The 27,666-nt window shown below is 38.6% G+C and overlaps 1 protein-coding gene and 1 non-coding gene across 11 annotated transcripts in view; one reads left to right on the top strand and one right to left on the bottom strand.

Annotated features, from left to right (window-relative positions):
* Positions 1-27,666, top strand: part of Celf2 (CUGBP Elav-like family member 2) — an 897,461-nt gene that overhangs the window by 770,004 nt on the left and 99,791 nt on the right. For all 10 annotated transcript variants that reach the window (XM_004662381.2, XM_045134876.1, XM_045134881.1 and 7 more), the window contains one exon: positions 7,763-7,845. In XM_004662381.2, coding sequence (XP_004662438.1) covers positions 7,763-7,845 — 83 coding nt within the window. The remainder of the gene's footprint in view (positions 1-7,762; positions 7,846-27,666) is intronic.
* Positions 24,433-24,539, bottom strand: LOC123455142. Its single transcript, XR_006633701.1, has one exon. It is a non-coding gene; the product is annotated as a U6 spliceosomal RNA (small nuclear RNA).

Below are 27,666 nucleotides of genomic sequence, written 5' to 3'. Positions count from 1 at the left end.
AAAATAAGCTGCATTTTAAGGACAAAGTAGAGTGAACAAACACATGGGACACAGGCACTTGAAGGCTGCAGATTAATAGCTGTGCACCTAATCTGGCGTAGTCGGCAAGATTAGGTCTTCCTGGTAAGTAGGCTTGGTTGAGAGAAGTTGCTGCATCTCTGACTCTCTTGAGTACCAGTGGCCTCTGGAAGTATCTGTGTGCTTCCTAAGAATGACATTTGGTTTGTTTTTTTGTTTCAGAACACCACCTTCTAGCCCACCATAACACTCTCTTTTGTAACTTTTGTTTTAAAAATTAATTCAGGGGATTTTTAAGGTTTTTTTTTTTAACCCTCAACTGCTTTGTAGAAACCAAAAGTAGGAAAACTTGGCAGAGACAAAGCCTGTAATTAATAGTTGAAACCCCAGTGTGTGGAAGATTGACTTGACTACAAAACACTCCATTTAGATCAATAATATTTGAATGCTAGTATGTATGTATATGTGAATGTATATGTATATAAAACTCTCTACAAAGTGGCTAAGATTTAGGGAGAAATTTGATTACAAGGGACATCAAGTTTTCAGAGTATGTTCTCTTTTGACTTAAACTGGCTTGCATTCTCCTGACTTGACAAGAAGCCAAGATCCCAGTTGCAATTCAACTTGAGTAAAGCAAGCACCTGATTTGCTTGCAAATGTATATATAAAAGAGCTTCATTCATAGAAAGGGAAAAAAACATAGCCAGTTCACTAACTTAGCCTTCCAAGAGCCTTAGTCCCTTGATCTGTTAGCCCCTTAGAATTCAAAGTCAGCTAATAAAGAATTTTATATTCTCAATGTGATGACTGTTGACTTCTTGAATTCAAAAATATTTTGGATTGAATTTGTCAGAACTATTTGGTAGAAAAATAAAACAGCAGCAACAATATAAACCCACAAATGGGGTGTCTATCAAATCATCATTGTGTGGCTGTTTTCAAGTACTTATTTGCTTATGTGTTAAAAAGCAAAGTATGTTCCTATGTTTAGATCTTACATTCTTATGAAATCTACCTTAAGTAAGCTCTAAACCTAAAATACGTTTTATTCTACTACTTTAGCTACAGAATAATACAAACTTATTTTTTCTAATCTTTCCTCAGTCATCAGGTTATATAGTTATTTTGATTTTTAAAAGCCAAAATTAATTTAAAATTATTTTTACTGTACAATTTCCCATATTAATTTTAATGTGGAAATTTATGGCTAATGAATCAGAAAATGAATTAATAATTAGAACTACTACATTCCAGATAGGCTATTTCTGCCATTTAAGATAACACTTGCTTACCTTTATCCACGCTGGTAGCTACGGGAGAACAAGGCATGTTTGCTGTTACCAGTTGCACTGAGAGTGGTCACTGTTGACATGTGATCTGAAACTTCTGCCCTACAGTTACAGTCACTGTTACAGTAACAAAACAATTCAAGTCAGTAACATTTTGTTTTTACCTGAATTCTTTATAAGTACTGCCTTCTTGTCTATCTTTTAGAACCAGAGGCTTAAAGAAAACCTGCTTCTTTAAAAGTGGCACCTACAGAGCATGGAATCTGTGTTCTTTCCCTCTCAAGAGCAGTCATTTTAAAAACCTAGGGTAAAGTTTCCTTAGTCAGTTTAGTGTCATGTTTCCTAAGGGCAGAATTAATTTTGAAATCTGCTTTGTAGTACCATCCTCTGGGGCTGTCTACACTACCCTCCAAACTGCAGCATATAAACCAATCGCTGCTTGAACCAGGGAAACCTACAATAGACTGCACTACTTTTCCTCACCCTATGGATGTTATTACCAGGAGTTTCCAAGTAAAGATTTTCTAGAGAAGCAGCTATGGTTTCAAAAGGCTTATGATAATCTAGATGGTTTCTTTGAGACTAAATCTACTCAACATTTAAAATTCAAATTTTTCAGTAAAGTTGAGTATTTTATGATTTTTAATGTGTGTGTGTGTTCCATTGGCCTGGTTTGCTGGAGGCTTTATCTTTGGAAACAGAAAACCCTCTCAAATTATCCAGCAATTAAGCTGAAAACATACCTGAGGGAACTCTTTATAACAGTAAAAACTATTAGTGGAAAGATACAGACAGACACCAACTATCCTATTAAAAGTATACTGTGCTCAGCCTGTCTGAGAATTACCATGCAGCTTCTGATCCATGATGGATAATCATGTCTTATAGTTATTATGCTGATTACTGATTGCTTTGACACCTGAACATATGTATCTGTATTGCTAGACTAACCCATTTCTGAGAATATGGGCAGTGAAAAGCTGCGAGTCCCCATGACAGGACTCTAAGAAGGTAGACAAAAGGAATGAAAGATAGGAAAATGGGTAGCTTTCCTGTGCTTTGTTTTCCTTGCCTCAGTGCCCAGTGTGATCTTGCAGTTTTCTGATCCTCCAGAAAGTTTTTTCAGAAAGGCACCCATGCAAGTTGCCTTTACCTTAAGCCTCAAGGTCTCTCTTCCATACTTATGGCTTCCTAATGAGCTCTGCTACATTTTCAGAATTAAATAGCAGAATTCATTCATAGTGAGATGTTAATGAACAAATACGATTCAAAGTGTTGCTCCTCTGGGGTGTATATATAATCATCAAGCTCTTTCGGTAATCGACAAAGGGAGTCATCAGTGATGAGAAGTGGAAATGTCAAGCCCTACATGAGCCTGAGACTACGGTACTGGGTTCTGGGACCACCCCTCACATTTCAGCACTGTCACGACTCTGAATGTCAGAAGGCCTTCTGCGGAATAATGGGAAGGGGTTGACAAATGAGCACATGAAAGATAACTAGAATTTCTGTCTAACTTTCAAAGCTTTTGTTAACATAATGAATTGCTGAATTTTTGCAACAAGGATATCACAAGGTAACTTGGGTGTAGAATTCCATGTTTGTCTTTTCTACCTTGGCTGCTGCTACTGGAAGAAACACCTGAATGAATAACTAAGTGTGGCACATATTATGAAGTGTAAGATGAAGTATAAGTGCTTATTAGACATTGTCAGATGAGCAACTCAGAAAAAAATATAAAACAAAAAATTACCAGCATGAAGCCCAAATAGGAGGGTTGGGACTTGTTCAAGAACCTGACTCATCTGGCTGTGTTCACATCATCTTTGATGAAGAGCAGGGCCTTTTCTTAGCACCCCAGAGATAGCGAGAAAGGGAAGTTTCAGGAATAAACACTGACACCAGAGGGACTGACCTCCCCCACCCCCATGCATGTTGCAACCACTGACCATAGAAGAACACCTGGGTTCTATCGGTATTTAACCACCCACCTTAGAAAACTGATGTCTGAATCAGAGCCTGCAGAAGGAGGGAGGCTTGTCCCCTGCATCCAATGGCTGAGCCATCTGGTGTTGCAGCTGACCTGGAAATGAATCCACTGTATTTCAAACCTGAGTTACAGCTGGCATGGGGAAATCTAACAGACAGGTGGTTCCCTTAACAGCTGTACTTCCAGTTAGGGACAGCAAAAAAGAAAATTTTATGCTTGTTTTAACCTTCAATGAGTTATCTGAAATCTAGAGTAGCTCCCTTACCCTTTGCTATCATTATTGCCATATCAGGGCAAATAATGATACGTCTTCCTCACTTTGTTAAGATAGTCTGCGTAGGTTGATTAATCTAAAATTTTAAGTGACAGATAGATAAAAAGACAGCTAAGAGAGTACTCAACAATCTTTCAGGTGCATTTTAATTCTGGAAATTTACCATTGTACCACTATGGAGAAATACTAGCTGCTACATCTAAGGCTACTCCTTAAATTTGGATGTCTGTAATTACTGAGTGTTTTAAGATAACTAAAAGCTTGTTTTGAGTGAGTCATTATATATTACAAAGAGTACGTCACCTTTATCCCAATAAATGCAAAAAAATATTTTAAAAAATTGATTTTCAGGCCGGATGTGGTGGCACATGCCTTTAATCTAAACCAGCACTCGGGAAGCAAAGGTAGGAGGATCGTCGTGAGTTCAAGGCCACCCTGAGACTACATAGTGAATTACAGGTCAGCCTGGGCTAGAGTGCGACCCTACCTTGGAAAACCAGAAAGTACAAGAAATTTGATTTTTAAAAAAATTTGTTGTGGGCTGGAGAGATGGCTTAGCGGTTAAGCACTTGCCTGTGAAGCCTAAGGACCCTGGTTCGAGGCTCGGTTCCCCAGGTCCCACGTTAGCCAGATGCACAAGGGGGCGCACGTGTCTGGAGTTCGTTTGCAGAGGCTGGAAGCCCTGGCGTGCCCATTCTCTTTCTCTCTTCCTCTATCTGTCTTTCTCTCTGTGTCTGTCGCTCTCAAATAAATAAATTAAAAATTTAAAAATATATTTAAAAAAAATTTGTGAGTGAATCAGTATTGCCATATATCTACAAGTGCTGAAAGATTTTATATAGACCAAGTTTCCATTCACTGGTTTACAGGTAATAAAGCTAAGGGAGCTAAGGTTCAGAAAAAGTAAAGCATTTTTTCCTAAGTCCACAGAAACCCCAGAAACTATGAAACCAAAAGAAGATTCTTAGGATATTTTCATATATATATTCTGTTCAGAGACCTCACATTCTTGTCAACTGTTCATTGTGTGAGGCATTCCTGAACTCTACTGACCAACTCATGGACACGATACTGTGGTCACTTGGAGGTAGGGTACCATATTTGAATTCATGTTCCAAGTTTTCTTTCAAAAACATCATGACACCAGTAGAAATGAGCTGTAAGTATTGACAGCAAATGAGTGAGCAGTGAAGGCTGTGGATTACCCATGTTATCTAGGAAATTTTCACACAGTATGCTAGTAAAACAAGAGCTTATCTAGGTGTATGGTAATGCATCTGTTTAAATGGATATTACAGTAAGACAAGCGTTGTGGTATAGTTAGAAAAGATGTGTAGTGCTCTGTTTCTGATTTCGACACAGGATTTGCACATATAGAGCAGACCTTAGGTGAACTTAGAAAGAGTTAGAGATTTGGGGTGGTTTTTTACTTCTCTTCTGTACATTAGTTGCCTACCTTCCTTTCTTCTTCCTCTTCACCTACTTTTCCTCAGTTGTTCATATGCTAACTTAAAATTTTCCTCTTTGCAAAAAAAAAAAAAGAAAACAAATTCACACTAAAATGTAAATAACGAGAAAAAAAATTAAATATCTTCTTCCCAAAGGACAGCATTTTAATACTTAAAAAGCAAATAGAATGCATGGTCTACATGTACAATCAGGCATTGGTTTGTGGCAGAGATTTTGTTTGGTCTTCTGAGGCAGGAGAGCATCCTTTATTCCTGATTCTACTGTGTGTTGAATCAAGACTCTTCAAATTCTTCATGTTGGGCTCACCCAACACATGAGGGCACGTAATTCGCTCAGTTTATATTGTCTTGGTTCCTTGTTGCTTTTGTTTAGTTCCCTATTTTTAAACCCCTGTAAAATCACTGTTCTTTTAGGCTAATGTCACGTGAAGCTTTGTATTTTTTTTCTCCCAAGCCTACTCTTTTCTTAATTTCTTCCTTCCTTTTTTTTAATTTTTTTAAATTATTATTTATTTGTTTATTTGAGAGTGACAGACACAGAGAGAAAGACAGACAGAGGGAGAGAGAGAGAATGGGCGCGCCAGGGCTTCCAGCCTCTGCAAATGAACTCCAGACACGTGCGCCCCCTTGTGCATCTGGCTAACGTGGGACCTGGGGAACCGAGCCTCGAACCAGGGTCCTTAGGCTTCACAGGCAAGCGTTTAACCGCTAAGCCATCTCTCCAGCCCAATTTCTTTCTTCTTAATCAAGCCAACTGGCCCATCCCTAAATCTTTATAAGAATCTCACCTCCAAAAGCTACCTTGTTTGAAAGTATCAGATTCTACGTCTATACTGAAACTTTGGTCATTAGATGAAGTTGAAGCTCACTGTTTCTTCGTTGCTTCCTCATCTGGAAAGTAACCTTATGGGCCTAAGGAAAGGAAGAGAGCCTCTCTAGAATGTTGGAAACAGGGCTTTCAAAGCTCTTCCTGCTTTTCTCTTCTAAGCATAGAAAAGTATACTTTTGTATTTTTCTCCCTCCACGAATAGAATTCTGAAAACTAGAATTCCCTTTTAAAGATTTCCTGGGGTTTATGTTATGGCAGTTAAGCTAAAATAACTAGTTAAAGTTTATCAGCTCAGTAAAGGGTCTGCTGTCAGATAGCATAGTTAAATGAATTCTGGTCACAGACATCAAAAAAGCTATAGTGAAGCTTACCTAACAATGGTCAGCCTCTTCATCTATGATTCTTTAAAGAAACTTTGTACTTTTCAGCTTCCTTCATTATTCAGATGATATGTTGGAAGACTTCCTCATTCTTGGGTATGACTTTTTTTTTTTTTTTTTTTTTTTGAGGTAGGGTCTCACTCTGGCTCAGGCTGACCTGGAATTCACTATGTAGTCTCAGGGTGGCCTTGAACTCTCGGCGATCCTCCTACCTCTGCCTCCCGAGTGCTGGGATTAAAGGCGTGCGCCACCACGCCCAGCTACTAGTATGACACTTTTTAAGCAGAGGTCATACTTTTGTCTAAAAGGTAAAAGTATTGTATATTTATTCTTAGTGGACTCTGAATCATATAAAACAGGAAGATCCAAATGAGGAAAGACCACTTTAGATATGTTCAGTAAGTCTCTATGAATTATAGTGTACATTATTTTCTGCTGTGCTACTGAAAGAATTTTTATTTGGGGTGATCAGAATGTCAATATGTAATTAACCCTTCAATGGCTTGCAATGCCAGCTCCCTGCCTGCAGCAGTATTATTTTGTTCTATTTTTGTCTTATTTGTATCATTCCCTTTAATAGAACCAGCATTGATGCCTAAGTACTGTGCATGTCTCTCAGGCTACTGTCCTCTAAGCTCTTCCCATCCCTCTCATTTCATACATTGGTATCCTTTGCTAAAACTGAGGTAAAGACTCACTGTCATGGTGCGTGCTTTAGTACTTTTTTTTTTCTTTATCCAAAAATTAACAGACAGCACAAATCAAAAGTCAAAACTTTCCTTTTAAATTTATTATTTTTTTCCTACCACATTTTTCCATGATAACTGCTGAGGAGAATCCAGAGATGTGCCGCATATATATTTAATGTATGAGCCAAAGTTGTCTAACATCTCTTTGAGAACATACCTGTTCAAACAAGTTAATTTCTTTCTGAACTGGTTGAAATACAGCTTTTCATTTTAACAAGCAAGGATTAAGTAGTCGTATGCACAGAAGTTTATATTATGCACTGTGGTAGAGATGAAAGACTAAGACACTATAATCCTAGCTTGTAGGAAACTTCTCATTCAATTGTCTAAACCTTTGAACTTATAAATTATTTTATAATGTGATGTTCTAGAGATATCCTTTAAGAAAATTATAGATAATGTAAACTTATGTTGTTATTACTATGATGAAATGCTTCTCTTTATGTAGTTGCTATGCTACAAGTCCCATTAACACCTTGCCCTCCCTCTGCCACCTCCCACCTTCACCAGAACAGTTGTATCCAGGATAGTTGGTACAGGGAATTACGAATTGATCTCCAATGTGGGTAAAGCTAATAAATGTGATTTCAGATGAAAGACGCTGTGTAAATGCTTGAGATGTTGTTATTATGGCTCTCATGTGCTTTATTATTTTTAAATTGTGTGTCCTTTTAAGTAGATCATTTGCTCACCACAGTCTCCATTATATCTAAGCAAAGCTTTCACAGAAATTTCTAAAACCTTTTCATTTCTCTCTGTAGGTTGTTGTTTCGTAACATTTTATACAAGAAAAGCTGCACTTGAGGCCCAGAATGCACTGCACAATATTAAAACTTTACCTGGGGTGAGTTGGTTTACTTTTGTACCAAAATCACTTTATTGCTTGAAATGGTCCTTTCAACTGAAGGTTCTAGTTATGGGTTCTTAGTGCCAAAAATGACTTTGGTCTTTTGAGGAGTGTGTGCTGACCCTCTGTTCCCTGCAGCAGCCCAACCGGCTGTCCAACCCATAAAGAAGCGCTGGCATTAATACTGACAGGAAGAGCTCTCAAATAGTGTCCCCTAGTTAGAAACTCAGAGTAACCCCACTGGGTACAGTGGCTGCCAAGGAATATTGGGTGGGCTAAGATTTTAAAAGAAAAAAAAAACACGCAAGTGAAGCAAATGGAAAAGGAAAAGCTTTTACGCACCAGGAGCCCCTTTTCAAATTTAGTCTTTAGATTTTCTTTTGAAAGGACAAAATGTACCCTGTAAAGCCATAATATTAAGCCTCCTAATGATTTCTAAATAGTCCATGGTGGTTAACAAAGTTAGTGTTTTAATGCCTAATTTGTGGCTTTATGTTGATATAGAACAGGAAATACAAAGCTTACAATATTTTTTCCATTTCCTTCCCAGTAACATTTGATGATTAGTGCAACTCACTACAAATGAACTGATGTTGGTCAGCAACTTCATCAGAATTCATTATGTTTGAGGGATTTGTGGCATTTTTATAAATCATGTGCTACTATAAATTTCCCTATGCTTATGCTATTATTGCTATTATTATGACTTGGATATTTGGATATTTTCCCCACTCACCTAAACATCAGTGATGAGTTAATTCAGAATCATGATATGCATGGGTTATAATGAAGGTCCCATGGATGGTAGTACAAGCAGAGTGATTTTATTGAAACCTGGCTTGGGAAGAATGAAAGCATGATTGTGTTTGCACGGTGTGGTTCTAACTCTGTGTTATTTATCTGAGCCTATACACATACTCAAACATGTGTGTCTCACACACTCACATGAGTATTACAAGAATTGTATCTTTCTGATTCTGCAAGGCAAAACAGAAAAGATGGAATTTATATAATTCATCCTAATTCCAGCAAAAATGTTGCAATATTTGCAGTACCAAGATGCTCAACCAAAGATTTTCAAAATATGAGCTTTTGTTTGTGTTGTAAGTTACAGTCTTACTATGTAGCTCATGGTGACATCAAATTTGTGACAGTTTTCTCTGCCTCAACTTTCTGACTATGCGGATTACAGACATGCACCATCATGCCTGGCCCTTAATCACCCAAGACTAATAAATTATAAATGATGGTCTTCAGTCAAAATTCTTTGGGTTTTCCCTTCATATCTGAGCAAGTCAATGAACAAAAAAGCAAGTGTATCAGAATGATCCTTCTTTACTTCAATGCTTCATAAAACTTCCAAAGTGATTTTAGTAAAACTGATTTTATTAAGTTGTAAGTGATTTTTCTTGATGATTTAAAAAGTAGTAATAGTTCATCTTCATTTTCCATGTAAAGGGAACATTTCCAGCATTTAGAAGGCCACAATATTAGGTCATATTATGGAATAAAGCAACTGGGGCAAATATTCACTGTTGTTGCCAGCAGTAGAAAAAAAAACTTTTATTTTTTATTTATTTGAGGGGGGCAGATAAAGAGAAAGACTGGGAATGCCAGGCCTCCAGCCACATGCGCCACCTTGTGCATCTGGCTTAACATAGGTCCTGGGGAATGGAACCTGGGTCCTTTCGCTCTGCAGGCAAGCACCTTAACCACTAAGCAGTCCCTCCAGCGTCTTCTCAGATGCTTAATCAAATGTATAGACTATGTTGTGTTCCTTATCTTAAAACTAAGTGACTTATAATAATTAGCATGTAAAATCCTAGGTATACTAAAAAATATTTTTGATGATGAGCTGCCATTTAAGTTTGAGTATAGTTTGATGCCAAATAGTGTCATATACTAATTGAATACAAACCTTAGTTCATTTGGACTCATCATCTCTGCTAGAAGCAGTTCCCAGCATGTCATCGTTCTGTGTCAAGATGTTCTACAGAAACCTAGAGTTGGATGTCAAAGTCAATTGTTCATAAAGCCAGTGTTTTAATGACCAATTTATAGCTTCATGTTGATACAGAAGAGAAAACACAAAGGTTACAGTATTTTTTTCCATTTCCTTCCCAGTAAAATTTGATGATCAGTACAATTCACTCGAAACCCAGAGTAAAGAAACATGAAATGTATGGAAACGGTGATGAAAGTGCTTCTGTTGAGAATATCTTAATTCTGACCATTTTCTTTGCAAACAAATAGCATTTTTATGTGTTCTCTTGTCTTCTTCCTAAAATTCTGTATGTAAAATTTTAAAATAATGATTTTGGAGAACCTGGAAATTGGAAAATATAGTTGAATTGTTTTTGTTTTTCTTTTTACCCAGATCAGTTTGATAGGCTCAATTATTTGAGGCAGGTTATTATTTGAAAAGTCAGATCTGCCTCGTAAGATTCAGAATTTTACAATGTACATAGTTGCTACATTTGTCTTTTCAAGTGTGGTAAATGAGGAGAGAATTCTACACCATGCATTTATGCACAGCTTTATCTGATAAGCATCACCCATAACGGCTGCAGGGAAAGCATGAAAGTGGTTAGCGTTCAGCTGTGAGCCTTTGGTGGACAGGAAGTAATGGGACCAGACATAAAAGATTAATGCATATTCTTGGAGGGGAAAGTATTACAGGATGCCTTGCTGTTTGATTACAAGCCTTGGAATTAGTCAACATTTCCATAATTCTAAACCAATATACACCTGTTTTCCCACTGTGATGTGAAGGCACAACTTAATTTACCAGAAACCCTGCTGTGCTAAATCTCTCATTAAATACCAAGTGAGTTCAGTAATTTAAAGTTGTAGCACTACTATTTTAACTGGTTGTCTTCATATTATGAAATTAATAAGAAATTAATGATGTACTTTGCCATATGCCTTCAATTTCTTTCTGAATTAAAATAAAAAGGACAAAGCAAAATGCAACACCAGCTGACACTTTAAAGCTTTTCTGGTTGTAATCATTTTCCTGCAGATAAAATCCATTAAAAAAGCAGCCTTTTTTCTAAAGTGTCTAAAACTTTCAATTTATAACAAGATCAAATGGAGCTAGTTTTTTTCTCTCCTGTGTAGTAGATGTATTAAATCGGACGGAACTTTTATCATGCAACCAAACTTGATTAATTCTTAGGGCTTCCTTTACCCTTTATCTTCCTGTCTTAACTGAAACAAAGAATGTGGTTAGTACAGAAGGGGAGGAAGCTGATAGATCCAACTGTTAGGCATTTCAACATGTCTCCTCTTTGATTTTGTTTTAAAGTGAACCTCCTTTTCAAGGCCTGTGTAGATTTTTTGACCCTTCACATGAAGTATGGGGACTTAGATTGAGGTGAAAGATCAGTGTTTTGGGGTAGGTAACCTAGAACATAATTCCCAAGTGTTCTCTCAGATGATTTGTAATTGGGGAAAATACCAAATATTATATCTTCTGAAATAGTCAACATAAATTGTAGAAATATAAAGTGGACCTGTAGCTAGCACAGTCTATAAAGTGCTTGCATTGCAAGCATGAGGACCTGAGTTTGATCCCCAGAATCCATTTAAATAGCTAGACATGGTGGCATGTATTTTTAATTCCAGAGCTAGAAAGGCAGGAACAACAAAATCCCTGGGGCTCACTGGCAGCCAGTCTAGTCTAATTGGTAAGTTTTACATGCATGTATACACATGCACATCCACATGCACAAACATTAACACCTACAGAAATAGGAGGGAAGGGCTAGAGAGATGGCTTAGCAGGTAAGGCACTGGCCTGCAAAGCCTAAGGACCCATGTCCTACTCTCCAAATCCTATTTAAGCCAGACGCACAAGGTAATGCAAGCATGAAAGGTCATATGTGTGCACAAGATGGAGCATGCATCTGGAGTTCATTTGCAATGGCTGAAGGCTCTGGCATGCCAATTCTCTCTCGCACTTTTGCACTCTCATAAAAAGAGAGAGAAAAGAAGGAAAAAAGAAATGATGAGCTCCTCACACAGTCAGGAGCAGAGTACAGGGATCATTTCCTTGGTCTGCTCTAGATTTCCTCTAGAAAATGTTGATTGATGCTCAAATAACAGATCAAATCACAGACACTGTACCCATTAACTACAAATACTTCATGAGTTAAATAAAACATATGTGGTTACTGAGTGGCTGTAGTATTTCAAGCACTAAACTAGGTATTGATAGTAAATAGCAGAGTTCAAACTTGACAGGACCTGTATTTCATTTAGCTGAATGCACAGTGGGTGGACTTGGTTTATGTTGTAGTACTTTTTGACTTCTGGTGAATATTGGCTGCATGTACACACACACACCCAACCACCCTCTCACCCTTGAGGTCTCTAGTGAGTGGTACATTTATAGCCTGGAGGGGAATATTATGCCTGTGTCACTACAGGCTACCTGGTGAGCCATGAAGTTTCCTGAAGCATAATTGTTAGATTGACTTTTTCCATTCCAGTGCCATTTATATTCTCTGGAAAAGCTTTGTTGCCTCGGATCTGATTGTATAGCAAACTGGGCTTAAAGAGAGGTTCTTTGGGCAAGAGATACAGATCAGAGGTAGAGTACCTGCCTAGTATGTTCAAAGTCCTAGGTTCAGTTGTAGTTTCTTAACACACAGAAAGAAATTAATCATTTTTAAGAGATGTCCTCAGATACTAAGAGATGTCTCAGTCATTAAAGTGCTTATTGCACAAGCATGATTCTAAGTTCAGATCCCCAGAACCCACATAAATGCTAGGCATGCACCTGGAATCCTGACACTTGAGAAATGCAGACAGACAGATCCCCAAAATGAGCTGGCTAGCTAGCCTAGTCTAATATGTGAGTTCTAGTTTTCAGTGAGAGACCCTATCTCACAAATAAGGTGGAGAGTGATTGAAGAAGCTGCCTGGCATTGGTCACTGGATCTCCATTCACACATGCCCATATGCCCATGTACACACAAAACTACTCACATATGAATATGAATTCCCACATGTGCACACAAGATACACAATTTTGAGACAAAATTTCACTGTATAGCCCAGGTTGGTCTTAATTAATAGGTTTATACTACAGCCCATAGTGATAGTTTCCTTGATTTAGGCAGAGCAGTGTTATTTACAAGAAGTGATAGTATGTATCATTATTTAGCCCAGACAGAAAGAAGCTCTTTAAAGGCAACCTGTAATATTCGTTTGGTTTTAATTGACCTGATTTAGATCAATTAAGAAATTAAAAGTCCTTAATTGAAGCCCAGAAAAACTACCAAGACCTTTTCAATGATCAGAGCCAGGTGTCCTTGTGCCAGTGATAGCTCTATGCTATGTGTCATTCCTTGTTCAAGGTCTGAATGCATTGTCTCTAGCAATAAGGCTTTTGGATTAAAAAGCCACAGCAGTACCATTAGAGCATTCAGTGTATAAATTAATTTAATTAAAGATGTAATAACAGAAGAATACATTTTGAAAAAAACTCTTAAATTTTAATAGCAAGGAGAAATCTTTGGAATCTAAATGTCTTCTAAAATATTAATAGTAAATGTCTTCCAGACATTTTCTCTGAATATGCCTCACCTTTTTCTTTTTAGAATCACTCCCAATTTTATTAAATGCAGTTTATATTAAGGAGTTATTGCCCTAAGAGAAGGTTTGTTTAAAGCACTCCATTTTAGCAATGGCATACTGAAAGGCATTTTATAATAACACATGCAGGGCAAGTAAAGACTAAACATGGTTGAAATATAAAAACAAATGAACCTGATCCAGTAGGAGGGAACTAGAAATACAAAAGCCTTCTTGGACAAGTGTGTTCACCCACTTGAAGTGAAGGGGGCCATCCCTTGCTTGCCCAGAAGAAATAACTCACCTGTGTGGGCAGGCACTTTCAACCCAAGTGACCTTTTTTTTTTTTTTCATTAAGAGCATACTTTCTATGGACACATCATGTGTTGGTACCATCTTTTCCCTCTTCCCTGCCCCCACTCCACTGATGGCCCACCTCACTGGGGTAGCTAATATTCCCCATGGGTTGCAGGCTATACGTTGTGGGAGCAGCAGTTATTAGGTGAGGGCAGGGGCATTGCTTCTGGGTATGACATCCTAACCTGTGGCTCTTACTGTCTTTCCGCCCCCTTTTCTGCAAAATTCTCTGAGCATGGTAGGTATGTTTTAAGTCTACTTCAGTGATGAGCTCTCAGGAGTGTCAGGATTTCTGCTTCGGTATGTGTTGAGTATCCTCATTGTCTATCTGCCTCTTTCTCTCTGGCATTGAATGTCAGGCTGGCTCATCTCACCAAATCCTCTGGTTTCACCTGGACCTTGGCTGAAGTGTGCAGCGTGGTTTATCTCCTCATGTCTACCTTCCCAGGAGCTGAAGCATAGTTAGGAGGCTGCTATCTTGACCGGAAGTTCTCAAGTGGGCTTTGACTTCACTCTCCACAGAATTGTCACCTTGAGTCCTTTAATAGTGGAATGATAGGGTTTATTCTTTTCAGCGGAACAATTTGGATCTCACTGGCACCAAATTCAACTTACTCATTGTGATGCATTTTGAGATACTAATTTTTGAAGCACTTCCTAATTATTAATATGTATTTAATGGCTTTATTCTCAAGAGCCAATATTAATTGTTATTATTTTTCTGTCATGAACTCTCCCAACCCATATCTCCTTATATCATGGAAATTTCCCCCTAAAATCATCCCATCTAGGTTAAAAACTAAGTAGACTAAGTTAAGGAAAGTTGTTTTTTTTTTTCTCAGATCCTGTATCTTCTAAATTGTTTTGAAAAAAATAGCCAAAACATCTGTACAAATAGGTTTGAGTCTTCCAAATTTTGTGTCATGTGTAACACAGACTATATAGCCATTCAACAAAATTCATTAAATTTGTTTTGATTCCATGTACCTTTCTAAATACTAAGGAAGACAGTAGTAGTAGCAATACTCTTTATAGCTAAATCACCAAGAAAAAATCCTGCACCATGATTATATTCAGTAAATGTTCAGTAAATAACTATGGAAAATGGAATACCCAGATAAAAGGATACTCTTATTTAAGACAATTCTGCCTATAAGTATTCCATATGTTCCAAAATATAAAAGGACTATAGACTTATGTTCTTGTATATGTATGTATATGATGATCTGTTTCATATATATAAATCTATATACTTATGTACATCTTTATATGCCTATAAATAGATGTATGTTCACACACTTATTCATATAGATATCAGTTCCATCAAATATGGACTAATATAACATAAAATCTCATTTACTCTTTGGCCTGTCCATATACTCTTAGTTGCTTCACTATAGTCACCTTTCTTTAAAAAAATTGTTTATTTGCAAGCAGAGAGAGAGAAGAGACAGACAGAATGGGCACACCAAGGCCTCCAGACATTGCATACAAACTCCAGATGCATGCACCACTTTGTGGATCTGGCTTTAGGTGGGTACTAGGGAACTGAACCCTCACCATTAGGCTTTGCAAGCAAAAGCCTTAACCACTGAGCCATGTCTCCAGCCCACAGTCACCTTTCTTATCTTAGTCTTCGTGAACTATCTCAGCTTCCCAATACAATGAAAATTCTTATGCATGGATCAGTCTTGGCTGATGCCATTTTCATGGGAGAGGGTTCTTGAGGAGTGTCATTGAGTAGTGATCATCCCTACTTCTCACTTTCTTAACCAAAGAGGGGCATGGAGGGGGGCTTTAATGCTACTAGTGACACTTCTAGAGTCTGCAAAGAACGATGCTTTATAACCCGCTGTTTCTACTTGGTAGCTTCTGTAGGTATGACCTGTCCCTAGACAGCAACCCAACACATAAAATGCATTTGCTGTGAAACATGTAAACCAGGACATCCATTTGGTTTGCCTTCTACAGATTTACATTTGCAGAATTTGACTTGGGGTAAAATATTTGGCTCATAGGACTGCTTGGAGCCATTTCCTGGTTGTTCATACACGTATTAGATAGTATTTAGGCAAGGTTTAAATATTTGATTAAACCCATGTCATCTAAACAAAAGGGGCTTACATTTTTCTTTAAGGCGAGTTATGTACTATGATGTAGAGTACCAAGGTGTTGTTACATAGGAGTCCCAAAGGTGCAGAAACCCCTTCCCTTCCTAGAAGTCACACCAGGACGAGAACAGCGGCCAAGTGTGGCACTGGTCCCATGAGGGACTCAGTCACATATGGCAAAAGTGCTCCCAGCTTACATGTTTAGAGCCAGAAAGTTGGAGGCTGGAGGGAAACCCTTGACCCAGTGGTTACTAGTCACAGGTCCTGACCCCAAAAGTCTAGGAAAGTATATTTATTTTTTAAAAATTTTTATTATTTACTTATTTGGGAGAGAAAATATGGGCATGCCAGGGCCTCTAGCCACTGCAAATGAATTCCAGATGCATGTGTGCCATCTTGCACATCTGGCTTTGTGTGGGTACTGGGAAATTGAACCTGGGACCTTAGGCTTTACAGGCATGGCCTTAACTGCTAAACCATCTGTCTAGCCCTGAAAAAGTATATTTTGATATTTCATAAAAGATTAGTGGAAGTTATTTATTTCACCTACCATAAAGTTTTACATGCCACCTGAATGGTAGGTTATTTTGCTTTAAACTGGCAGTCAGTCAACTCACTAAGTTTGGCAGTTACTATATATGGTTTTGATTAGAAAAACAGCATACTTTACAAGCATGACCCATTCACTGTCAAATTCTCAGGAAGAAAATTAATGAGAATTCTTTGGTGGTAAAAAGTTGAAAATGTTATCACAAGGTTAAAACAAGGAGTCAACCACACCCTCTTATTTTAATTAATTAATTTATTATTATTTGTTATTATTGAGGAGACAACAAAACTCCACAGAAGCTATTTCTTTTGTATTTTGCCAAAAGCAGAGTCTCAGTGACAAACCTAATGCTTAATGGGATTATTATGAGGGTTTATGAAAGAATCTGTGTAGGTCTGAAGGGGGGATGGCTTAGCAGTTAAGGCACTTGCTTGCAAAGCCAAAATACTCTTGTTCAATTTCCCAGGACCCACATAAGCCAGATACACCAGGTGGCACATGTGTCTGGAGTTCATTTGCAGTGGCTAGAGGCCCTGGTACACCCATTCTCCTTCTCATTATCTGCCTCTCTTTCTCTCTCCTTCAAATAACTCAATTTAAAAAATGAAAAAGAAAAGAATCTGTGTAGACACCCTGGCACTGGCTCCTTCCTGATTACATTGATAGAACTGCTCCGTGTCCCTGTTTAAGGAGTACTGACATCTGATGACTTTATGTGAATACATGAGAGGATGGCACAGAGGCAAAGTGAAGTGACAGACTTCTGAGATCACCATTTCTCTATGACAGTAGAAAATTAATGGGAATCTTAAAAGTTCACTTTTATAGAGCTCAGTTTGCAAAAGATTGATAAAATTTCAAAAGATCAGAGAGGGGAAATCTATGAATTTGGCTAAAGGTCTGGATGGAATTGCAAAGAAAAAAGCTGTGATAATCAAATGAAAGAAAGCAAGCTTAAAATAAAGCTAGAAAACTTGTCCGAATTCTGTCTTCCGAGTATAGACATTTATCATCTGAATAGCTGAATTTTTCATATGGGAGTTGAGCCTAGCTCAGGAGACTCCTAAGTCCAGTTGAAGTAGAGTGCCCCATTCATAGCCTCAAGCTTTCTGCCACCAAAATAAAAGCATAAACATGGATGAATGTGGAGAAAGTTCTCCTTGAAGCTCCAAAGTTCTTTCCTACACACCAAGAAGTAGAGAATGGAGGAGTGTAGGAGGCTGAGACCAGAATCAAAGAAGTCTTCAAACTCCACTGCACAGCCAGGTCTGGTTAGTGCAAGAGAAGCTGCTGGTCACTTAGGAGGAGGGAGACAAAGGGAACAAAGCTTTGTATATTCTTCTGCTTGCTTTCATTATGGAATGTCATTGTACACAGGTGCTCAGGAAATCTCATTAGTATCATGACATAATCTATTAAAATTGTTTTGATAATAAAATAATATTCCAGGACCATATCATTACAACTCTCACTACCCCCAAGTTATTGAGATGAAAAGATTAAAAACAGTGAACAGTGTGTGGGGGAGATTGCACAAAAGGGACACTCTGACAAATATTCTTTTATAATCTTCATTGTTCCTGTCATTGCTTCCCAATGGTACTCAAAGTGCATATGCCCGCTGCCATCCTCTCCTCCACCAGCATTTAAAGCACTTGAAATTCCTCCCTTCCTTCACCTGCAAAACCAAGTGGTTGGACTAAGTGATTCTTAAAGGAGTCCTTTCCGTCTGCAAAGTTGTACTTTGTCAGTACTCGTGTCCTGTTGCAGGGGAAGATAATTTACCTCTGTATGACTTTACCTCCATAAGTTACTGGAGATATTTGTTAGTAATTGAAGAGTATATATATGTCAGTCTGGATCACTCAAGCATGACTATCTACGCTGAAATTCTCTAGGCATCTGCTTCCTTTTACCTACAGAGAACCCACAGGGAACCATTCCTTTCCACCAAGGAACAGGAAAAAAAAAAAAAAAAAAAAAAAGCAATGGCATGAACACTGACAAATCAGCTTAATTCCTGAAAGGATATTTAACCTAATGAGGTTTCAGGATTTTTTGTTTGTTTGTTTGTTTTGTTTTTTTTGTTTTTTCAAGGTAGGGTCTCACTCTAGCCCAGGCTGACCTGGAATTCACTAGGTAATCTCAGGGTGGCCTCGAACTCATGGTGATCCTCCTACCTCTGTCTCCCAAGTGCTGGGATTAAAGGCATGTGCCACCACACCCGGCTTGATTTCAGGATTATTGGTGGGTTTGTTTTATCTGTTTGATTCTTGTCCCCAGTTAACAAGGATAAGTCAGTGGTCTGTGTTTGTAAATAGATTTATGAGGTTATTTCTTTGTTATCTTTTTTAAAAAACATTTCATGTGATGTAGTGATAGCATTTACCTTGTTAAACTGAAGACACTGAAGTGCCAGAGATTAAATTAACTTCTCTGTTCTCCCCTAGCAAAGCTGTGACAGAACCAGAAGTCACCAAGACTCAAGTAGCTTGGCCTCACTTTAGGATTTAGGTTGAATGCTCACCGTATTTCAAAGAATGAGAAGCATGGCTTGGAGAGACAACACAAAGTAACAAAATAAGTCACCATTGCAATAGTAGCTAGAGTGATTGTCCAAATGGAAGCTCCATGACTATTTTCATTTTCACAGCTTCCCAAAACACATGCTATATTGTCCCATTTTGCTGACAAGTAAACTAAAACAAGACCAGAAAAAAGAGTGCTCTGTTTGGGTTACCCAGCTGATAACTGAGTTTGTAGGCAATCAGGTTCAAGCCAGCAAGTCTGGATCCAGAAACCAGCCAGAGACTTTCATTCAATCATGGACCCATGCTGGCTTTCCAGGCCCTGCTTCTGCCAACAGTGAGGGAATTTCACTTACTTTGGCTGTCCCAAAGTAAGTCCGGATCCCTTTGCGCTCACAGTGGCCTGCTGAGCTGTGGGGTCTGAGCAGTTGATTCTATGCCAATTCCAGCTGTTGGCCAGCACTCAGGATCAGCAGGTGAGACCTGAAAGTGGTTGGGAATCTCCCGCCCCCCACCACCACACACACACCATGAGCTGTTTCTGTTCTGGTACATGTGTCAGAGCATGAGGCTCAGCTCTGCCCTGCAAGTAAAACACACTCCCTAGCAGGCACAGATCGTACAAAATGTGGTGGGAAAGCAACATGTTTGCTCAAAACTGGGGTAGAAGGCTACTTTTTTAGCTTTCTCATAAAAGGAAGTTTCAGACCAAAGATAGTCGTTACTGTAACAGGAACTGCTTTGCAAAATGATTATAAATGCAGCACCTTTCTTGAGAGGAGTGTTGCTTTACCAACATCATCTCATTGACATTCATGTTATTAGGAGGCTTTTCTTTATCTGCATCCACAGGCATTAGTTGCCAAACCACCATCTGCATTCTAATTCCTATCTCCATCTAGCTGGCCTCTGTACCCTCCCAGCTCTCTTCTTTCCTATTACTTGCTGGGGAGGGCATTAGGCTCATTTCAGAAGACTAAGCAGAAAGCTACAACCCCCAAGCATGAAGCACCAGGGATAAAAATCAGGCCATTTCCATGGACTGAAATAGGAAAACAACTAAAAACTTCAACCCACCCAACATCACCACACCCTACTGACTTAAAAACATTTGAAGGCCTTCAGAAAGCAGCTAGCTTTTACTCTGTGGTTTTACTGATGAGGAAACGAAGGCTTATGCAATGAAGTCTACATACTATAACCAACCGTCTTAGCTTCCGTGTCTCTTGCTCTGATATTGAGACTGGCCTTCACTATAGATGAGGACCCTGCAAAACAAAGCCAAACAGCACATTCCTCAGACATGATGTGGTTAAGGCTAAACAGAGCCACACCCCGTCCCCTCACCCCCAGCCCAGGAAACCAGCGACTACTGCTGTTATAGCCTCAGCAACACTGAGGACTTGGAGACTGAGTTGCCAGAGGCGCTCATTCCTACCTTCCAAGTCCACATCCTGCCACCTGCTGTCCTACAGAACTGGAAATAAGGAGATAGGACTAACTAAGGAAAAATTCAACTCTATGCCAGGAAGTATAGCTTAGTGATAGTTTGTCATGGCATATATTCTAGTTGTGAAATAGAGTACTTTTTGTGCTTGCACAAAAGCAGAATGAATGCTTCTTCTAAAGAACCCATATTTAAGTACATACCAAGAAACTATGCCAAATATTGTCCCCTAAAGTAGTATCTGGGATTAAGTATACAGCAGAAGTATTATCAGATAGTCAAAGATAGTGGGAAACAGGCTTCTGTCATTGCAGATGCTTGGTGCCAAACACAGCAATAGTTACACACCCTTAAGGTATGTTTCTAGCATATTTTGCTTTCATAAATATTTTGTCTATATGGCTTCAGTTTTCATTGGCTTTCAGAATTTAAGTAATTTAACCAAATAATAATGCATATTAAATGAATACAAGTTATAATTAACATTTGTGAAGGGTTTATTATGTCCTGGAAACTTAGCCAAAAGCTTTATATATGACTGATGTTATATAAATAATAAAATTGTGATTTATTTCCTAACTCTTGTTGATTTTTCAATCACAAGTTTGTTAAGAAAGTTAATGTGGCTGTACCTAATAGAGAATATTTTCTAGTGATAAATGAGTATCTTTTCATAATAATTGTCTTATTCCAACTAGATACAAGTAAAAACAATACCTTATCCATGAGAGATATGTTCCAATAGCCATAGTATTTTCCTGAAACTTCAAATAGTACTAAACCCTGTAAATACTATTCCTTCTTATATACATGTTTTTTGCATGGATACAGTACTTAAGATATGCTCAATAAAGGAATTGTGGTCACATCTATGTCAGGATTGTGCAAGACTTTATTCTGCAACTGAGAATGGCTGCAGTTTAAAGCAACAAACTGTCTACTTGTGGAAATTTTCATTTAATGTTTTGGGACTGCATTGGGGTATAAGTAACTTAAACAACAGAAAGCAAAAAACCTGTATTTTGTTTAGTTACCTCTTCTGCAGCTAATAGAGGCACCATAATCACAATTCTTTAAAAAAAAATCCTACAAATGGGCTGGAGAGATGGCTTAGTGGTTAAGCGCTTGCCTGTGAAGCCTAAGGACCCCGGTTCGAGGCTTGGTTCCCCAGGTCCCACGTTAGCCAGATGCACAAGGGGGTGCACGCATCTGGAGCTCGTTTGCAGAGGCTGGAAGCCCTGGCACGCCCATTCTCTCTCTCTCCCTCTATCTGTCTTTCTCTCTGTGTCTGTCGCTCTCAAATAAATAAATAAATAAAATTAAAAAAAAAATCCTACAAATATCACAGGTCCACTTATTAAAGAGTCTCAATTACTAACTACCCTGAATCCCTCCTATCATACTCATCCAGATGTGAAATGTTCATATGTCATTAACAAAAATTTAATACCACACCAGGAGTGGTGGCACACACCTTTAATCATAGCACTCGGGAGGCAGAGGTAGGAAGATTACCATGAGTTCAAGGCCACCCTGAGACTACATAGTTAATTTTAGGTCAGCCTGAGCCAGAGTGAGACCCTACCTCAAGAAACAAAACAAAAAAATTTAGTATCAGTAAAGAAAACCCTTGTCACAACCTCAAGAAATCCTGTATCTAATTCCAATAGGTTTCAGTTTGTTACCACGATGTGGAACATACAAACAAAGAAAATAGGCCAAATCTAGAGATAGATGACACAAAAATTATACTACCCAGCTTCCTACCTTATAGGTAAGCTAAAGTCCTGAAAGGCCAGGTATTTATTATGTGCTTATTAAAGATTACACAAGCACTTAATGCCAGAGGTAGGACAACCATTCATGCTATATCCCTACAATTTCTCTTTAAGATTATGTCAAATACTTCATATCAAAGAATCAAGGGCGGGAGAGATGGCTTAGTAGTTAAGCGCTTGCCTGTGAAACCTAAGGACCCCAGTTCAAGGCTCGATTCCCCAGGACCCACGTTAGCCAGATGCACAAAGGGGTGCACGCGTCTGGAGTTCATTTGCAGTGTCTGGAAGCCCTGGTGCACCCATACTTTTTCTCTCTCTATCTGCCTCTTTATCTCTGTCACTCTCAAATAAATAAATAAAAATTAATAAATTTTTTTAAAAAGAATCAAGAGCATAATTTGAAGTTAATTGCATTTTATTTCTCATTTTTATACTCCAAGATCCAAAGGTGTAACAACAATATTTCTGGTTATTTATCTAAAATTATACATGCAGTAGATGAATCTTTAAAAAGAAAGGGTCCTTAATACTCATATATATTTGTATGTACAGCTTGGTCAATGATTGCCAACTTGGGTTCTCAAGTAAAATCCCTTGCGAAGCTTTTAAAGTTACATATGTGCTGGACATGATGGTGCACGCCTTTAATCCCAGCACTCGGAAGGCAGAGGTAAGAGGACTGCCATGAGTTGGAGGCTGCCCTGAGACTCCATAGTGAATTCCAGGTCCGTCTGGGCTAGAGTGAGACCCTACCTCAAAAAAACAAAAACAAAAAAAAATTACATATGCCCAGACCATACCATAAGTAAATTAAATAAGTAATTATCTCTTGAGTAGAACCTGCCATCAGTCTTTTGAAAGCCCCCAGATAGTTCCATTGTTGAGCAAGGTTGAGAATTACTAGTTCAAAGAAATACCCAGTATCAACCCCAAGGACTAGGTGTCGGCAATCAGCTTATTTTCATTTTCTGTAACTGGAGTTTTAAGACAAAACTCCCAACAAGCTAGGCTTAGTCAACCATAACAGTTCACCAATTTAAAAAAATAGTCAAGGGGGGGGCGCACGCGTCTGGAGTTCGTTTGCAGAGGCTGGAAGCCCTGGCGCGCCCATTCTCTCTCTCTCCCTCTATCTGTCTTTCTCTCTGTGTCTGTCGCTCTCAAATAAATAAATAAATTAAATTAAATTAAAAAAAATAGTCAAGGGCTAGAGAGATGGCTCAGTACTTAAGGCACTTGCTTGCAATGCCTAAAGGCCTAGGTTCAATTCCCATTAACCACGTAAAGCCAGATGCACCAAGTGGCGCATGTATCAGAGTTCACGTGCAGCAGCAAGAGGCCATGATGTGCCCGTTCTTTCTGTCTTTCTCTTTCTATCTTTCTCTCTGTATTTGCAAATAAGTCAATAAATACTTTAAAAATATAGGTAATAGTAAAAAAAAAATCAAAAGGAGATTGAATCATTGTGCATTGGGAAGAGAAACAGATAAAGGGGTCCAGTGGTCTGAAGTTCATCTTTGGCCACCTGACATGAGTTTTAGGATTAAATAGAAGAAGAAATGGCAGAGGACAAGACATATGCATAATTAAGCAGTCCTGGCCAAGTATTGTATGTGTTCAGTCTCTTACTTCTGTTTCTGTAAGGTAATCAAAAGAAGTCCTTACTGCTTGAGAGAAGAAGCTGGCTCTCATAAGATTACTGCTCATACTATAAAGCATATCTTTGTATTTATGTATAATTGCACTTGTGAGGAAGGGGAGTGGTCAAAAGTGTAAGGCTCACTGTTTCTGGAATGAATCCATGGTGACTGCAGGTTTGGGACAGTGACTAAACACATTTAGGCACCTTTTCAGAGTCTGGAACAGGACATTATAAAAAGCCTCAGTTATTCATATTTTTGTGCCTTCAGATTTTAAGGATCATAAGATAGATAAGGTATCACAGGTTTTTAGGTAGATACTCCTTGAATACTTAACATGTGTATTAGTAACTTTTCTCATAGCTGTGACAAAATTCTTGACAAAAGCAACTTAAGGAAGGCAGGCTTTCTTTGGGTTCAGTTTAAGGGTACAGTCCATCATGACAGGGAGGTAGGTGACAGAAGCGTGAGGTAGCTGTTCACACTGCATCCAGTTAGGAAGCAAAGAGCAATGAATGTTACTGCTTAGCTCACTTTCTCCTTTTTTATATATATTTAAGCTTTTATTTACTTACTTGAGAGAAATTCAGACAGAGAAAAATATGGAGCACTTCATGAATTTGTGTGTCATCCTGGCTCAGGGGCCATGCTAATCTTCTCTGTATTGTTCCCATTTTAGTATACGTGCTGCCAAAGCGAGCACAACTTTCTCCTTTTTATTTAGTCTGAATCCCCAACACACAATCTTCCCATCTCAATCCAATCTAGAAACTATCACAGACACACCCAGAGATCTGTCTACTAAGTCTGTTAACTTGACAGTCTATATTAACCATAACAATGTATTTACGTATAGAGGTAAGCAGGTGAATTTTGCTATTTCGTGTTTTTTGTTTGTTTGTTTGTTTGTTTTTGGTTTTTTTTTTACACAAAGTAAAGGAGACTGATGCAGAATAAAGGCAGAGACGCCAAACTGTCATCCTGTTTTCAGTTACCTTCTAGACCCAAGTGAGAAACCAATGCTTTTTTTTAAACAGAGTTTCTAAGTCCTATTACATTTCCAACTGGACTTACGGGGAAATATTCTCACCCGCTAATTGTCTGTCTTGTTCTTAGCCTTGTTTTCAAATATGTACATAACATATTTTGATCATAATTCACTCCCATTACCTTCGTTTGTCCCTCAGTCCTTTCCACTGAACACTCTTCTAAGGAATCCTTCTCCTCTTTTGGTGTCTTTTTTTCCCTCCCTCCTCTGTCATCCATTACAAAATGATGGGCCCAGTATCATGCAGGTAATGACAGAGCATTCTGTGAGGTCGTGAATAATGCAGCAACCACGTCATGTCCAGAAGACAGCACTCCATAGCAGTCCTCTCCATCCCCTGGCCCTTACATTCATTCCACAATGTTCCCTGAACATTGGAAGGAATGGTAGAGATGTCTCACTTTGTGCTGAGCATTCAAGTTGCTTATTCCTGCTGATCTTTCTATAAGCACAGCATAGTATTGCTAATTCCAAGTGTAGTCTGCAGATGATAAGCATTGACTTCATCTAAGAATGGGTTAGAATGCTACACTGAACCCCTGCCCAGACCTGCATTTATATTGGATCCCTAGTTCTGAGTATATGTACATATACAGAGATAACTATGTGGATTTCACTTCATAATTATCTATAGTTCAAAATATGTTGTATACTATAAACTTTTTTTTACAAAAAGGTAAATTAAGTCCTATGTAATGTATATAGTATCACTTGAGAGGCATTGTTTTATAGGATAGGTGTCACCAACACTTTTTATGGATACCTCTGTCATAGTACACTGTAAGGCAACCCTTATAGTTTTTTAAATATTTCACTTATTGCTGGGAGTGGTGGTGCACGCCTTTATTCCCACCCCTTGGGAGGCAGAGGTAGGAGGACTGCAGTGAGTTCAAGACCACCTGAGAATTCAGAGTAAATTCCAGGTCAGCCTGAGCTAGAGTGAGACCCTGCCTCAAAAAAATGAAAAGAAAAATTTATTTATTTATGAGAGAGGAAAAAAAAATGGGCATACCAAGGCCTGTAGCCAACAGACTTCAGACACATCTGCCACCTCATGCATCTGGCTTATGTAGGTACTGGGGAAATCAAACCTAGATCCTAAGGCTTTGCAGGCAAGCACCTTAAACACAAAGCTATCTCTCTAGCCCTTACAGTTTTTTTTTAAATTTTGTTATATTTTAATAATAAATTTAATAACATTAAACAATTTTAAAATCAGTATTTTTCAAGTTAAATGCGTAATGCTTACTAATTGAACAATGCATATCTATGCATGTTTTCCCAGGCTCTGTCACACTTTAATATTTCTTTTTTAATACTTTTTTATTTTTATTTGAGAGAGAGAGAGAAAGAGAGAAGGGCAGAGAAAGAGGCAGATAGATAATGCACTCAGGGCCTCCAGCCACTGCAAATGAACTACAGATGCATGTGCCCCTTGTGCATCTGGCTTACATGGGTCCTGGGAAGATGAACCTGGGTCCTTTGGCTTCGCAGGCAAATGCCTTCCTTAATGGTTAAGCCATCCCTCCAGCCCTCTTTTTTTAAATTTTTTAAATATTTATTATTAACAACATGTTTCATATGGCTACATCATGTGTTGGTACCTTCATCCCTGACCCCATTCCTCAGTAGGGTTGCAGGCATCTCCATGGGGTTGTATGTTATGCATTGTGGGAGCAGTAGTCAGTTATTTTGAGGGGAAGGGAATGCCTCTGGGCATGATGTTTCAACCTATGGCTCTTACAATCTTTCCATCCCCTCTTCCATAAAATTTCCTGAGTTATGGTGGGTAAGTTTTAATCTACTTCAGTGATGAGCTCTTAGGAGCCTCTGGTAGGTGTTGAGTATCTTCAGGGTTTGTCCCTACACCCTGATGCTGATTATCAGGAACAGCATGGAAGCAGCACTCTTGCTCATCTCCCCAATTCCTCTGTGGTTTCAGATGTGGCTTGGCTGAAGTGCGAGGGGTAGTTTATCTCCTCTAGTCTTGCTACCTTCTGAAAAAGAAAAACAGATTCTCCAATGGAGAGTGAAGTCAGCATAGTTTAAAGAGGATGAGCATTATTAATTTAGAGAGAATTTGATGTATGTAACCCTTCTTGTAGCCAAAAGACTAGTGGGAGCTTGACAGTGGAGAACATAATCTTTGTCTCCTTAGAATTCTGATCTGGTTCCCAATTTCAGATATGGGCTTCTTTACACTGAGCAGATCTCTTAGCCAATCAGAAAGCTATTGGTTACCAACCGAGGCTGTGTGCCACTATTGCACTGATGTGTATATCCTGTCAGGGTGTTTGCTTCTGAGTAGGTTAAACCTCTGGTTGCTCAGACTGCTTTTGGCCATTTCCCCCCAGTAGCTCATGTAGCACTTTCCAGCACTAGACAGGCTAACTGTCTGGGGACTGGCTTTCATCTGAATTTCAGCCAGGTCTTTCCTTGCCCTGTATCAGCTGCATATGATGTCTTCAGCAATAGGATCTTAGCTTTTGCCTCAGGCAGGTAATTAAGTGCTTAAGCAGTTTTTTATGTTGTTTTTGCTTTTCCTAGCAAGAGTAGGCTGATTATAAAACAGAGCAATTTTTTTTCTGGGCCTACAAAGAGTTAATCATTAATACTCAGCAGCCCATTTCTACCTTATAGAAAGTATAGGGATGCAGAGTCCCTGCTGCTTCATCATTCATGGATTGGAAATTACTTATTAGGAAAGGAAAGCATTTATTATGCTATTTCTCTTGATACCTACAGCTTGATGAATTTACCATATGAATGCTAGGGTAGAACA

The sequence above is a fragment of the Jaculus jaculus genome, chromosome 15 (genome assembly GCF_020740685.1).
Source record: "Jaculus jaculus isolate mJacJac1 chromosome 15, mJacJac1.mat.Y.cur, whole genome shotgun sequence".
Lineage (NCBI taxonomy): Eukaryota > Metazoa > Chordata > Mammalia > Rodentia > Dipodidae > Jaculus > Jaculus jaculus.
Note: the sequence above shows the minus strand (reverse complement) of the source record. Positions and strands in the feature narration are given on the sequence as shown.